The 15,135-nt window shown below is 43.0% G+C and overlaps 1 protein-coding gene across 2 annotated transcripts in view; it reads right to left on the reverse strand.

The window, feature by feature from the left end:
• BANK1 (B cell scaffold protein with ankyrin repeats 1) overlaps nucleotides 1-14,780 on the reverse strand; it is an 894,626-nt gene extending 879,846 nt beyond the window's left edge. For both annotated transcript variants that reach the window (XM_029597059.1, XM_029597058.1), the window contains exon 1: nucleotides 14,677-14,780. In XM_029597059.1, the coding sequence (XP_029452919.1) occupies nucleotides 14,677-14,689 (13 nt within the window). In that variant the 5' untranslated portion in view covers nucleotides 14,690-14,780. The remainder of the gene's footprint in view (nucleotides 1-14,676) is intronic.
• Nucleotides 14,781-15,135: the final 355 nt, after the last annotated feature.

The following is a 15,135-nucleotide window of genomic DNA, read 5'->3' on the forward strand; positions in this document are numbered from 1 at the left end:
AACCATCCACAGACTGCAATTAAGATGAATAGTTGGACTTCCGTTTCATGTATTTGGAACAGAGAGGTAGCCAGCGGAACGGTGGTTGTGAGCGGTTACGTGTTTGTTTGGTGGAAAAGATGTGGGCGTTGTAACTACCGCATTTTGAGAAGAAAGATTGAGCTCCATGGTGGCTGTGTGGTTCGCCGGTTTGAACATCTATTAAACAGTAATGGGTAGTAAATTGGATATGTTCCCATGTGTTTGAAAAGTGGGGACATTGTGGTCTGCACTTGTGGTGATTACATGGAATAGATACCCGATCATTAAGAATGGTGCACGGTTGGAATTAGGAAATATTGTAAGAATCCCCTGAAGAAGCCCGATTAGGGTGAAACAAGGTGCCTTGTCGGGTGACTGGTGTAAAAAATTCTTGTTGATGAAGATTCAGAAGCATTGGGCGACTGATGTAAAAAAGTTTTGTTGATGAAGATTTAGAAGCATCACTGGAGAAGGAATACAAGGATCATTATAAATGGCATTGTGATATTTTATGGGGAATGTAATTTTTATGATGAGTGAATGTGATTATGTGTTATTAGGGGGTTAGGGTTGTGGCTATGGGTTATTAGTACTTAGGACATGTCCGGACTATGTGCATATTAAATCTACTGTAATATATGGTGTGATGATATATGTTCATGATGATGGGTGATATGTAATAGTGTATATGCATTGTTGGGTATAATATTGCTATAAAATTGTGTATTTAAAATATTGCATGTATCTAATGTTTAATACGATATAATAAAATGTGTACATATTTGGGAATGGAACAATAAACCTGATGAAAATTTATTGATGATATAAGGTAACGTTATGTTAATAATCAGTGTTAACAGTTTTAGGATTCCCTATGTGTGTTGGGTTGTATGTTTATAGAGGGGATCTATGAGTTCTCCTTGAGTTATTGTGCTAAATAAAATCATCATCAGACTGTTACTTAAAGAAGCGATCCAGATAAACAACCACAGGAATATTTTTGGAAATTTTGTTAAATATCATTCAATATTATCTAAACTAACTACAATATGTTAAAAAACCAAATGTTATTACTTAAATTTACCTACGTTATGCTTTTAAGACTAACAACCTAAAGATCCATTAGCAAATTTGCTACATCAAATCTTTGTAAACCGTTGTGATGGCAAAACCGAATGATGGTATATAAAACTCGATAAATAAATAAAATAAATAAATCTGGAAAAATCTCTCTTCCAAAAAGTTAACCTCTCCACAAAAGCCTCCCTTCCCATTTCTTCTCCAGGCCAGGAAGGGCCTAGCAAAGAACCACAGCCAAAACACTCTTTCCAACTTCGACTCAACTCCCAACACCCTCTCCCTTTTGCACGTGGTCAGCCCCAAATTATAGGGTCAAGCTGACGAATCTCAACCTTGGGAGAAGGAAACATTTAGGGATGGTCTAAAAAACTGCAAGTCCCTAGTGCTGGTACAAAAAAGGGAAAAACACATTGGTAAGGGATTGTAATATCCCTTACACAATTTAAAATGTGCCACAGTTTTAATGCATCCTCATATTAATCCTGAATTGCTACCTCGAAATTAGATAATTCTTCTACTTTAGTTACTTCATAGGCTAAATTGCTTCATGATTTTACAGATGATCTCACCCCCTCCTAAGGCCAAGGCAATTGAGACAGGGATCTTCTGCTCCCTGGTTTTCTAAACCTTTAAAGAAATCTAAGAGCTTGCTCCATTAGATTGAGCATAGATGGAGGAAGATGGGTTCAATCTGATTATGATGATTATAAAGGACTTTTTAGTTGCATATAGAGGTAGATTTAAAAAAAAAGTGCGATCGCGTACTTTTGTTTGCGCAGCAGGCGCAAACAAAAGTATGCTGGATTTTATAAGATACGCGCATAGCCGCGCATATCCTCTAAAATCCTGGATCGGCGCGCGCAAGGCTGCCGATTTTGGGCAGCCGGCACGCGCCGAGCCGCACAGCCTGCCTCCGTTCCCTCCGAGGCCGCTCCCCTCACAATCCCCTACCTAACCCACCCCCCCGGCCCTATCTAAACCCCCCCCCCCCTACCTTTATCCATGGATTTACGCCTCCCGGAGGGAGACGTAAATCCACGTGCGCCAGCGGGCTGCTGGCGCACAGAGACCCGACCCAGGGGCGGTTCCAGAGGGTGCGGCCATGCCCCCGGAACGCCCCGGCCTGAAACCACTCCCCCGGGCCCGCCCCCGAAACGCCACGCCCCACCCCCAAAATGCTGCGTCGTTCGGCCCCGCCCCCGACATGCCCCCTTCCAAAAACTCCGGGACCTACGCGCGTCCCGGGGTTCTGCGCGCGCCGGCAGCCTATGGAAAATAGGCGCGCCAGCGCACAAGGCCCTGCTCGTGTAAATCCGGGCGGATTTACGCGCGCAGGGCTTTTAAAATCTGCCCGATAGTGAATCCACAGAAGTTGCAAAAAAGGAACATTGTTATGCACCAAATACAATCTGCCGTTAACAACCCCTGTGAGTTGTTTACTATTGGAAAGCATGTCACAAGGCAGTCTAACTGTAGATGAGCTGCACTGTGATGCTGTCGATAATGTGGTTTTCTAAGAAACTTCAGGACCTATCTAGTAAATTTCACTCTAGCACCATTAATGTAGGACCTAAGTGAATCAAATTTTTCTCTGTCACTGCCACTGAGAACGTTCAGATACTTAATAAGATGAATTCCACTTCATGTCCATTAAACTAATGCCCTACTATGTTGTTTAATATCATCTCTGTGATTATATTAGTCTGTATTTCACCCATATAGTTAATGTGTTGTTGTCCAAGGGTGCAATGACTGCTTTACTAAAGCAGGCCTCCTTGAGACCAGTATTAAGGAAACCATCATACGATGCTTCATTATTAACCAGCTATCATCCAATTTCCTCTCTCCCACATTCTTATCAAAAGTAATTGAAGCAGCAATTCATAACCTGTTGACTGATTACCTTGATGATAATTCTATTTTAGATCACTGTCAATTCGGTTTCTGGAGGCATCATGGTACTGAAACTCTTTATTGGCTTGATTCGACTCCATACACTATGGTCTTTATTATACTGGAACCAAATATGTCATGGTCCTTCTGGACATATCAGCTACCTTTTACTCTCTAAACCACCAGATCCTGCTGGAACAACTGGCCAGCATTGGTATTTCTGGCCTTGTTTTCAAATAGTTTCAATCCTACCTATTTGGCCGAGCTCAAATGATTGGGATTGGATCATTAGTATCTTCATGGCTTCTACATTAAAGTGTTTACTACAAATGTTCTGCTGATGTCAGTTTTTTGCACCTTTAAAATCTTCCTGGTCATCTACATTCAAGCAATGGCTTTTTTTTTTTAAATAAACTATCTCTCAATGTTGAGAAAACCAAGGTTATGATACTAAGTAAAGTCCCTCCACATGATGCGAGATCTTCCTTCATTTTTGAGGGTTACACTATCTAACTATAAAAATGCCTGCACTTAAAGTCTATAATAAAGGCAGCATTCTATAAAATTTCACATGTTAAGATGACTAAGGCTGTATATAAGTTTCCTAATTTTTGGTCTGTTTTAGAAGTTTTAATCCTTACTTGCACTGATTACAATAATTCTGCCTTTCTTGGTCTCCCAGAAAATGCACTGCATGCCCTACAGTGCAAATACAGTGAGTGGCCCATATCTTAAACAGTATACTTATTCAGAAACATCTCTCCTGTCCTCTACTCCCTGCACTGGTTACCTGTGCAATGGAAGATAACATATACGATTGCTATGATGGCCCACAGACTATTGAGTTTAAATACCTCCCCTTAGGCAAATTCCATGCTGCGGGCTTATAATCCCTTACAGACTAGAGTCAGTGCAGTGCAGTCTACTTGAAGTGCCTTGTCCCTGTCTGGTCAGACTTGCTGAGATATGTGAAAGGGCCTTCTTCATTGCAGGCCCCATCCTCTAGAAAAATCAACCTGATTCTATACTAATCTTGACTGATACTCAGTGCTTTAAGAAAGCCTTAAAAATGCTCTTGTTCCAGCAGGCTTTTCCACCAGAGTTACAATACATGGATATTTTATGTCTGGTTATTCTTTTGTCTCTAATTAATAAAATCTGTTTGATTGAAATGTGTTATTTTTATCATTCCTTGATTTTATGTATGTTCATTTATGTTTGGTAGGCTTTTTGGTGTCCATTTATCTAAGTTAGCCAGATAGACATATCCGGTTATGCTATTGAATATCCCCAGACAAATCACTACTTAGATGGGTAAGCGTTATCAGTCTAAGTTTAGACCTGCTGTTGAGCAGGTCTAAACATAGGCGAATAAGTTATGTGTCTAAGACCGAATATTGCTATTTAGCTGGATAACTTATTTGGCTAAGTAGTACCACCCTGATCCGTCCATTGCCCATTCACAGCTTGACTGGCTAATTAGATAGCCAGATAAGTCAGTTAACCAGCTATCTAGTAACTGCTGAATATAACCGGATATTTCCATTTTAGTAGATCTTTCTGCTGCCTTTGACACTATAAACCATCAAATTCTATTCACCCGTCTCTCAACTCTAGAAATATCCAGAACAGTGCACAATTGGTTTCAATCAATCATACTTAAAAAAAAATAGATATCAGCAAATATTCACCAATCAAACTTGTTCCACTCCTTTTGCTCTAAACACAGGTGTTCCACAAGGATCTGCTTTATCAGCCGCCTTATTTAACATATACCTCACACTCATCTGTCAGCTATTGTCCACTCTACATGAAACATATAGAATATTAGGGATGTGAATCGTTTCACGATTTAAAATATCATCCAATATTTTTGAAATCGTCAAAAATCGTTAAAGAGTGCGATACAATAGAAATTCCCCGATTTATTGTGAAAAAATAGTTAATCGGGATAGTGTCCACTAAAGGAAGTTATTTGGGGGGAGGGTAGGAAAACCAAAACACACCAAAGATGCACACCAAAACAACCCCTAAACCCACCCGACCCTTTAAAACTAATCCCTTACCTTCCCCCACCCTCCCAAACCCCCCAAAACTTTTTACATGTATCTGGTGGTCCAGTGGAAGCCCCGGGACCAATTGCCCGCTCTTGGGCCATTGGCTGCCACTCATAAAAATGGTGCTGATGGCCCGATAAAAAAAAAACCCACCCGACCCTTAAAAAGCACCCCCTTAGCTTCCCCCACCCTCCCGATCCCTCCAAAACATTTTAAAATTACCTGGTGGTCCAGTGGTGGTCCTGGGAGCGAACTCCCGTTCTCGGGCCGTCGGCTGCCACTAATAAAAATGGCGCCAATGGCCCTTTGCCATTACCATGTGACAGGGTATCCGTGCCATTGGCCGGCCCCTGTCACATGGTAGGAGCACTGGATGGCCGGCGCCATTTTTAAAAATGGCGTGGGCCATCCAGTGCTCCTACCATGTGACAGGGGCCGACCAATGGCACGGATACCCTGTCACATGGTAAGGGCAAAGGGCCATCGGCGCCTTTTTATTAGCGCAGCCGACAGCCTGAGAACGGGAGTTCGCTCCCGGGACTTCCGCTAGATCACCAGGTATTTGTAAAAGGTTTGGGGGGAGTTCGGGAGGGTGGGGGAAGCTAAGGGGTCAATTTTAAAGGGTCGGGGTGGGGTTTGTTTTTTTTTTTTTAATCGGCTTGGGCCTCACTAAAAAGAATTAGCGATGTGAATCGGAATCGGAACCAATTCCGATTCACATCTCTACCGATCAGATTTCTTTCTCCCTCCAGCCGAACCCGATCGTTAAAACGATCGGGCACACGATTCACATCCCTATAGAATATACGCCGATGAAATTCAATTTTACTTTCCAACCAAATATACTTGGAACACCACACTTAGGGCTGGATTTTAAATGTCCTGCACGCGTAAATCCGGCCGGATTTACGCGTGCAGGGCCCTCACGCGCTGGTGCGCCTATTTTGCATAGGCCGCCGGCACGCGCACAGCCCCGGGACACGCATAAGTCCTGGGGCTTCGTAAAAGGGACGGGGAGGGGATGTGGCCGGGGGCGTGGCCGGGGTGGGACCAGTGGGGTGGCCGAGGCCTCCGGAACAGCCCCCGGATTGGGTGATGGCGAAATCGGAGCGGCCTCGGAGGGAACTTTCTTTCCACCCCCCCGGCCCTATCTAACCCCCCCCCTACCTTTTGTTGGCAGATTTACGCCTGCTGAAAGCTGACGTAAATCTGCGCGTGCCAGCGGGCTGCTGGCCCGCCATCACCCGACCCGGGGGCTGGTCCGGAGGCCTCGGCCGAAATCGGAGCGGCCTCGGAGGGAACAGGCAGCGCACGCCTGGCTCGGCGCGCGCAGGTTGCACAAATGTGCACCCCCTTGCGCGCGCCGACCCCGGATTTTATTAGATACACGCGGCTACGTGCGTATCTCATAAAATCCAGCGTACTTTTGTTCGCGCCTGGTGCGCGAACAAAAGTACGCGCTTGCGCAAATTTATAAAATCTGCCTCTTAATTTTTAGAACTCTCCCTATCTACAGTTAAAAAATGGTTCTAACAAACTCAGCTTAAATTATCAAAAACTGAAATACTGATTTTAGGAAATCCCCGATTCGACAATTTCCTGGCATCCATTCACGTCAGAGACAACTCTACCATCAATATTACGAAACTAGTCCGCAACCTTAGTATCATACTTGATCCAAAGCTAGACCTAACTGCACACATCAATGCATTACTGAAAACATCTTTCTACAAACTTCGCCTTGTTAAACATATAAAACTACTACTCAACTCGAACCACTTTCACAAAATACTTCAGTCTCTAATTCTTTCTGGCAGGAGCAGAGATCCAACAGGATCTTCACCAATACCAGTCCTTGTTCCCCTTAGGTTGAGCCCTTGGGTGCAGGGGCCAGCTGGACTTGGGCACAGGCCTCCCAGACTTCGTAGATGAGGCAGGCCAGCACAGTGTGATCTGACAGCACAGCAGTCAGATCAGTCACCAGTCAAGAAAGGCGAGAAGCAAGAGAGTCTGAAGACCGAGCTTAGAGGCAGGCAGAGTTCAACTGAAGATGAAGTGCAGGCAATGGCCAGTTACAGGCGCTAGCCAAGTAGCATCGAGTCCAGTCCAAAGTCAAGCCAGAAGATTAATCCAAGGAAGATGACAAAGAGGAGGAAGATGAGGGATCACAGGAACACAAGGAGATGCTGAAGACAGATGAGAGGAAAACTGACCACAGATGAGGAGAACCAGAGACAAACCAGACTGCAGCAGACAAGGAACACCACAGCGGGGAAAGGAACTAGGAAGCAGGGTCAGGAATCAGGAATGCTGACAAAGCACTTTTCCAAAAGGAGCAACCTATTGCTGGGGCACTGGAGAGACGTTTGGAGCAGCTTTATATAAGAGCCAGCCACAGATGTCATCCGAGGGCACTGCTGGCCATTCCCACCACTGGCTCTTTAAGTAGGGTGGAATTAGCCACTTGTGCACCTAGTGAAGCAGGAGGGGAGGCTTCCAGAAAGCGGTCCAGGGCTCGATGTTCCAGCTGCATCCTGCCGTGCAATGCGGCTTCCTTCCATGTTTGGAGGAGGATGCTATGCAGGGGCCACCAGGAGCAGCAAAGGAGATGCGGCATCAGGAGGCCATGCAGCCAGGCCCGGCCTGCAGATAAGGGTGGCGGACCGTGGGATGGGCCCAAGGTCCGCCAAATGCAACAGTCAGTTTGTGAAGTAACACAAAATTGCAAAAAAAAACAAAAAAAACCTCACTCAGCACATATGTAGTAAATCTGCCATACCAAAACAACATTAAGTTCTAGGAAATCTACCTATGAAAAAAACAACACTACAAATATAAGAATGGGCCCTAGAACACCAATGCACCTCCTCTTGTTAGGTGCAGATTGGAAAACAAAGTAAATTCGACTGCTAACAATAACTACACAGAAACTATATGATAACAGAACACCTCCCCTCGGTCTCTCATGCAGTACGCAGACAGGTGGTTTTTTTGTTTGTTTTGATGCAATTTTGTAACAGCCTGCATACATTTTACCATAAATCAAATACATACCTAAATTATATCAATTTTAAAAGGGAAAGTAGGTGCATAACTTCCCTTTGAAAATTATCCCACTAAAATTGCCCGGACATAATTATACTTGTTAATTTGTTTGATGATTTTTTTCCAAGGAAATTTGCATGCATATTTTGAAAAGTGCAAACCCCTTCCCAAGTTTGCTCCCAGGCATAGCTCTGCTCATTGCGGATAAACTATGTGCATACACGCTATCTATATGTAAGTTTAGCTATGTATCAAGTGGAAAATTTTAGAACAGGCTAGTTCCGTCAGTAAAGCACTACTTTACCCGAGGAACAATGTCTGAAAACCACCATCAATAATAAGTATCCATAAATTAGATCTGGAAATATGCAGACAAAAACTGAAATGGAAAACTCAAGAAACCAGAGTTTACATGCAGTGCAGCAATGGAGAATCAGAAACTAAATGTAAAGAGATCAGAGATTTATGAATTTATTTATATATCTCTTTCTGGTATAACCGATCAAAGTGGTGAACAATAATGCAAAAGATGAGATGTTAGAAAATGAAGAGTTCCAATAAGACAATTTTTATCTATCAAGACAAAATACCTTTGTTTGCAAATGCAAAAAATATATTGAAAAATTAACGACACGCATCCTATGATTGAATATAAGGCAAGTGAAAGCCAAAAACATGGCTGGTAGTGCCTATTCTGAGTAGGGGTGTGCATTCGTTTTGAACTTATATGTAAAACGCTACTTATTTTTTTTTTAACTTAAAAAAGTGATGAGGCGAAAACGATCGGATTTCCAACTTATTCAACATAGCTATGTTGAATACGTTGGAAATCGTGATCGTTGATCCTAAATAAAAATTTAAACCCCTCACCCTCCTTAATCCCCCCCAAGACTTACCAAAACTCCCTGGTGGTCCAGCGGGGAGTCAGGAAGCCATTCCTCTATTCCTTTGCGAAGAGCACGTGACGTCCGCGTCACGTCGTCCACCGCGGTTCCGCTCCCGGACCCCTCGTTGGACACAAACGGAACTTTTGGCCAGCTTGGGGGGGTCAGGAGGCCCCAAGCTGGCCAAAAGTTCCGTGACGTGCTCCTCGCAAAGGAATAGAGGAATGGCTTCCTGACTCCCCGCTGGACCACCAGGGAATTTTGGTAAGTCTTGGGGGGGGATTAAGGAGGGTGAGGGGTTTAAATTTTTATTTAGGGAACCGGTGCACGTATGGACATAGACTCAACTTATGGAATTCTCCATATGTCCATATTGACCGAAATTGACCCCCCTTTTCGACTTATGGACTTATGAACATAAACTTTTTGTCTGCACATCCCTAATTCTGAGGTCATTCGATAAGACTGCTAGTATCTATATTGAGCTTATTTCATACATTGCACATTTTTCTTTTTTTTTATGTTATCTCCACACCATATATTCTCAGACTACCAATTTTCCACCCTCAAATGACCATCAACCCACAGGAATAGAAACCAAATCATTCAGAACCAATAAAACCCACCACAAAGACTAACAAGTATGGAAATCATATAGAGGCATGCCTTCTGGAATGCTTTCCCACACAGGTTTTGTGGAAGACGTGGTATGTTGGTATGTGGTGTGGCTATGGGGTTGTTTGTGGTGTGAGGTATTTGGAAGTAATGGAGGATGTGAGTGTATGAGGGAGGTATAGGTGGAGTATGTGTTGGATTGGTTAGGACTGTATGTGCAAGGGTGTGGGTGGTGAAGGCGTGTGTTTGGGGATGTGGGGAGTGTCTATAGAAGTATAGGATTGTGTTTAGTATAGAGGTATGTGTGAGGGGTATCTGGGAGATGGATGTATGATCTGTGTTTGGGTGGGTAGGATTTAGTGGATGGGAGGGTTTTGTGGAGGAATTGTGTAAAGGAGTTTTGGTCTATTTTTTGGCTATGTGTTTAAATCGGTAGTGATGTGGTTGTAAGGAAGTCTATGTGTGGCTGTGATTTGTATGTATAGAAGTCTTATGTATGTGAAGGTGTCTCAGGAAGTTATGTATGAGTATAAATATTAGGGATTTCCATTCATTTTGAACGTATGCGCAATCCGCAACAGATAGGTCCCTTTTCGTTGCATTCGTGGGTCTGTGAAACATATAGTGAACCCCCACAAATGCAACATATCATTACCAAATTTTTTGTGCATCTTAAGGAGCGAATATGAAAAAAACTAACTAAAACCCCCACCCTCCTGACTCCCCCAAGACTTGCCAAAAGTCCCTGGTGGTCCAGTAGGGGTCCGGGAGCGATCTCCTGCACTTGGGCCGTCGACTGCCAGTATTGAAAATGGCACCGATAGCCCCATCCACAAGATGGTGCCAGCCGTCCATTGCTCCTACCATGTGACAGGGGCCAACCAATAGCACCAGTAGCCCTTGTGACATAGTAAGGGCAAAGGGCCGTTGGCGCCATTTTGAATACTGGCAGCCGACGGCCCTTTGCCCTTATATGTCACAGGGCTACTGGTGCCATTGGTCGGCCCCTATGACATAGTAAGGGCAAAGGGCCATCGGCGCCATTTTGAATACTGGCAGCCGAGGGCCCGAGTACAGGAGATCGCTCCTGGACCCCCGCTGGACTACTAGCGACTTTTGGCAAGTCTTGGGGAGGTCAGGAGAGTGGGGGGTTGCAGTTAATTCAATTTAAAGGGTTGGGGGTTTTTTTTTTGTTTTTCCAACTTTAATGGAAAAAGAATACCGAATGCAACGAATGGACGAATCGGATTTCCCCCTATGAAAATGGATGCAATGGATTTGGGTCCCGGCACAACGAATACCGAATAGCAACATATCTTTTCTCTCTGCACATCCCTAATAAATATGTAGGGACCAGTGCGAGTGTGCGTGCGTCGGTGTAATGGAGTGTTGTGGGGAATAGATGTATCTGTTTGGATAGTTTTATGTGGGGGGATTTTGGGTAGGAATGTGTGACAGGGGTTGTGTGCGTAAGGGAAATTGTAGACTTTGGGATTAAGATCATAAGAACATAAGAAATTGCCATGCTGGGTCAGACTAAGGGTCCATCAAGCCCAGCATCCTGTTTCCAACAGAGGCCAAACTAGGCCACAAGAACCTGGCAATTATCCAAACACTAAGAAGATCCCATGCTATTGATGCAATTAATAGCAGTGGCTATTCCCTAAGTAAACTTGATTAATAGCTGTTAATGGACTTCTTCTCCAAGAACTTATCCAAACCTTTTTTGAACCCAGCTACACTAACTACATCCTCTGGCAACAAATTCCAGAGCTTTATTGTGCGTTGAGTGAAAAAGAATTTTCTCCGATTAGTCTTAAATGTGTTACTTGCTAACTTCATGGAATGCCCCCTAGTCCTAATTTCGAAAGTGTAAATAACCGATTCACACCTACTCGTTCAAGACCTTTATCATATCCCCCCTCAGCCGTCTCTTCTCCAAACTGAACAGCCCTAATCTCTTCAGCCTTTCCTCACAGGGGAGCTATCCCCTTTATCATTTTGGTTGCCCTTCTCTGTACCTTCTCCATCGCAACTATATCTTTTTTGAGATTCCGTGACCAGAATTGTACACAGTATTCAAGGTGCGGTCTCACCATGGAGCGATATAGAGGCATTATGACATTTTCCATTTTATTAACCATTCCCTTCCTAATAATTCCTAACATTCTGTTTGCTTTTTTGACTGCTTCAGCACACTGAGCCGACGATTTTAAAGTATTTTCCACTATGATGCCTAGATCTTTTTCCTGGGTGGTACATCCTAATATGGAACCTAACATCGTGTAACTACAGCAAGGGTTATTTTTCCCTATATGCAACACCTTGCACGTCCACATTAAATTTCATCTGCCATTTGGATGCCCAATCTTCCAGTCTTGCAAGATCCTCCTGTAATTTATCATGATCTGCTTGTGATTTAACTACTCTGAATAATTTTGTATCATCTGCAAATTTGATAACCTCACTCGTCGTATTCCAAGTACAGATCCCTGAGGCCCTCCACTGTTTACCCTTTTCCACTGAGAAAATTGACCATTTAATCCTATTCTCTGTTTCCTGCCTTATAACCAGTTTGTTATCCACGAAAAGACTTCGCCTCCTATCCCATGACTTTTTAGTTTTCTTAGAAGCCTCTCATGAGGAACTTTGTCAAACGCCTTCTGAAAATCCAAATACACTACATCTACCAGTTTACCTTTATCCACATGTTTATTAACCCCTTCAAAAAATGAAGCAGATTTGTTAGGCAAGACTTCCCTTCGGTAAATCCATGTTGACTGTGTTCCATTAAACCATGTCTTTCTACATGCTCTTTGATTTTGATCTTGAGAATAGTTTCCACTATTTTTCCCGGCACTGAAGTCAGGCTCACTGGCCTATAGTTATCCAGATCGCCCCTGGTGCCTTTTTTAAATATTGGGGTTACATTGGCCACCCTCCAGTCTTCAGGTACATTGGATGATTTTAATGATAGGTTACAAATTTTAACTAATAGATCAGAAATTTCATTTTTGAGTTCCTTCAGTACCCTAAGATGCATACCATCCAGTCCAGGTGAATTGCCACTCTTTAGTCAATCTGACCTACTACATCTTCCAGGTTCACAGTGATTTCATTCAGTTCATCTGACTCATCACCCCTGAAAACCATCTCAGAAACTGGTATCTCCCCAACATCCTCATTAGTAAACATGGAAGCAAAGAATTCATTTATTTTTTCTGCAATGGCCTTATCTTCCCTAAGAGTCCCTTTAACCCCTTGGTCATCTAATGGTCCAACCAACTCCCTCACAGGTTTCTTGCTTCGGATATATTTTAAAAAGTTTTTATCATGAGTTTTTGCCTCTATGGCCAACTTCATTTCAAATTCTCTCTTCGCCTGTCTTATCAATGTATATGTATGGATATGGGGGTGTTTGGGGCAAGTGGTGTGTGGGGTTTGTATATGTATAAGAGTGTGTTTGGGGGTGAATTGAAAATCTATGGTCACTTATTTTTTCTGTCTTTGTGGGGGTTATTTTTCCCTATATGCAACACCTTGCACGTCCACATTAAATTTCATCTGCCATTTGGATGCCCAATCTTCCAGTCTTGCAAGGTCCTCCTATAATTTATCACAATCTGTTTGTGATTTAACTTCTCTGAATAATTTTGTATCATCTGCAAATTTGATAACCTCACTCGTCATATTCCTTTCCAGATCATTTATATATATAGTGAAAAGCACTGGTCCAAATACAGATCCCTGAGGCACTCCACTGTTTACCCTTTTCCACTGAGAAAATTGACCATTTAATCCTATTCTCTGTTTCCTTTAACTAGCTTGTTATCCATGAAAGGACATTGCCTCCTATCCCATGACTTTTTAGTTTCCATTTAGTAGGCATGGGGGTGTGTCTGCTTTGAGCAGATGTGTGTGGAGGTGTATAAATGTGTGTGGCAAGTGCGGTGGATGCATGTGCGAGATGTGGGTATATATGTGTAAAGTATGTTTGGTATGAGTAGGAGTATGTGGGAAGGGTGTGGAGGTGTGTGCGGAAGTGTTTGCATGTGAGGGTGTATTTGTGAGGTGGCAGTGAAGGGGTGGGAAGTGTATTTGGAAGAGCCTTTTTGTGTCATTCTTTGATGGTTGATTCGGTTATTGTTTCTGAATCTCTCTCTCTCTGTCAATATTGCTCTGTCCTAAAGTTCTGGAAGGGGCGGGGGGGGAGGGGATTGGATATGAAGTGCTGGTCGGCATTCTAACAATTTGAATAGCTTCTTTTTCTCATAGAAAACAATATGGATTTTTTTGGAGCCTTGGTTCTCTGATAATCTGATAACTCTGATTTTCAAACTTATCTGAAACAGTCACATTTTCTTCCTGCATGCCAAATTTGGTGAATTATCATCCCTTTCTTGGAGAGTTATTGTGTCAACAGACAGATGGTTTGATGGGCAGACAGACAAACCTTTTACTTAATTCTTTCCAACAATCCGTATGTTGAAACGCATAAAAAAAAAATCTACCCAAACCATTTGCACCATATCTGCCAGTTCCCTTCCAAAGCACATTTCCCCTGACAGAGAAAACAAATGACTTCCACTAAAAATGAACAAGGGAAAACCTGTATAATCTTGCAGAAAGCAGAAACAGCAGCTATAAGAGCACAATCTGTGGTATCCCGACACCAGACCAGGAACATAATCTGACCACAGACAATACGGAACATCGCCAGAGTCCTGAAGTTGCCCTTGTTGACCCGTTTGCTTTTGTAATTTTATTTTGCTATTAGCATTGCACACTTTTCTTATTTTCCTTAATTTTTTAGTTAAATGAATTTCTGTGGCAACATGCATCCATTTTTATGCCAATAAAGTTTCCCCCTGTATAGGAGAGAGAATGAGAGAAAAGCACAGCCATCTGGTGCAGAATAAGGGCCGGTGCAGGATTTCTTAACTCCCATTCTAGCCGCGCACGTCTTTCATCGGGGGTCACTTTCTTTCTCTCTCATTCACGTAGAGCAAATACTATTAATATACTACACTTATAATATCTCCAGACTAAAAGTTTTGCTAAGCCATAATAAAATGACAAACCTGAGTGGGTCATGTTGCAGTGCAGGGAGATTTTCTTCCTACCCCCCACTTCAGAAGAGGCAAGCTGCTTAAAAGCTTTCAAGCTACTTAAGGATTTTCTCTCTTCAAAGAGGCTGTCACCTGGACGGCAGCTGCTAAAACAACGGGTTGATTGGTCAGGAAGTACGCTCTATAGTCACTGCTCTAGCGTAGACTCACTGCTACTGAAAACGCTTCCTGAAATGCAAAAAATGAAAGCACAAATGACAATAAAATGTTATCACTAGTATGGCTCCGGCAGACTCAAAGCCCACCGTTAGGCAACAATAAAGGATCTAGGAAGTAGAAAATGAATGTTAAACCCCAGACATGAGTGTTGCCTTGTCAAGAAGGCACGTAGTACATAGGTTCAGCAGCTCTACCCATCGCAGCTGTTTCTTGATTTAGCTTTACTGTGAATGGCTCTGATATGCAGTCAGT

Source organism: Rhinatrema bivittatum, chromosome 1 (assembly GCF_901001135.1).
Source record: "Rhinatrema bivittatum chromosome 1, aRhiBiv1.1, whole genome shotgun sequence".
Lineage (NCBI taxonomy): Eukaryota > Metazoa > Chordata > Amphibia > Gymnophiona > Rhinatrematidae > Rhinatrema > Rhinatrema bivittatum.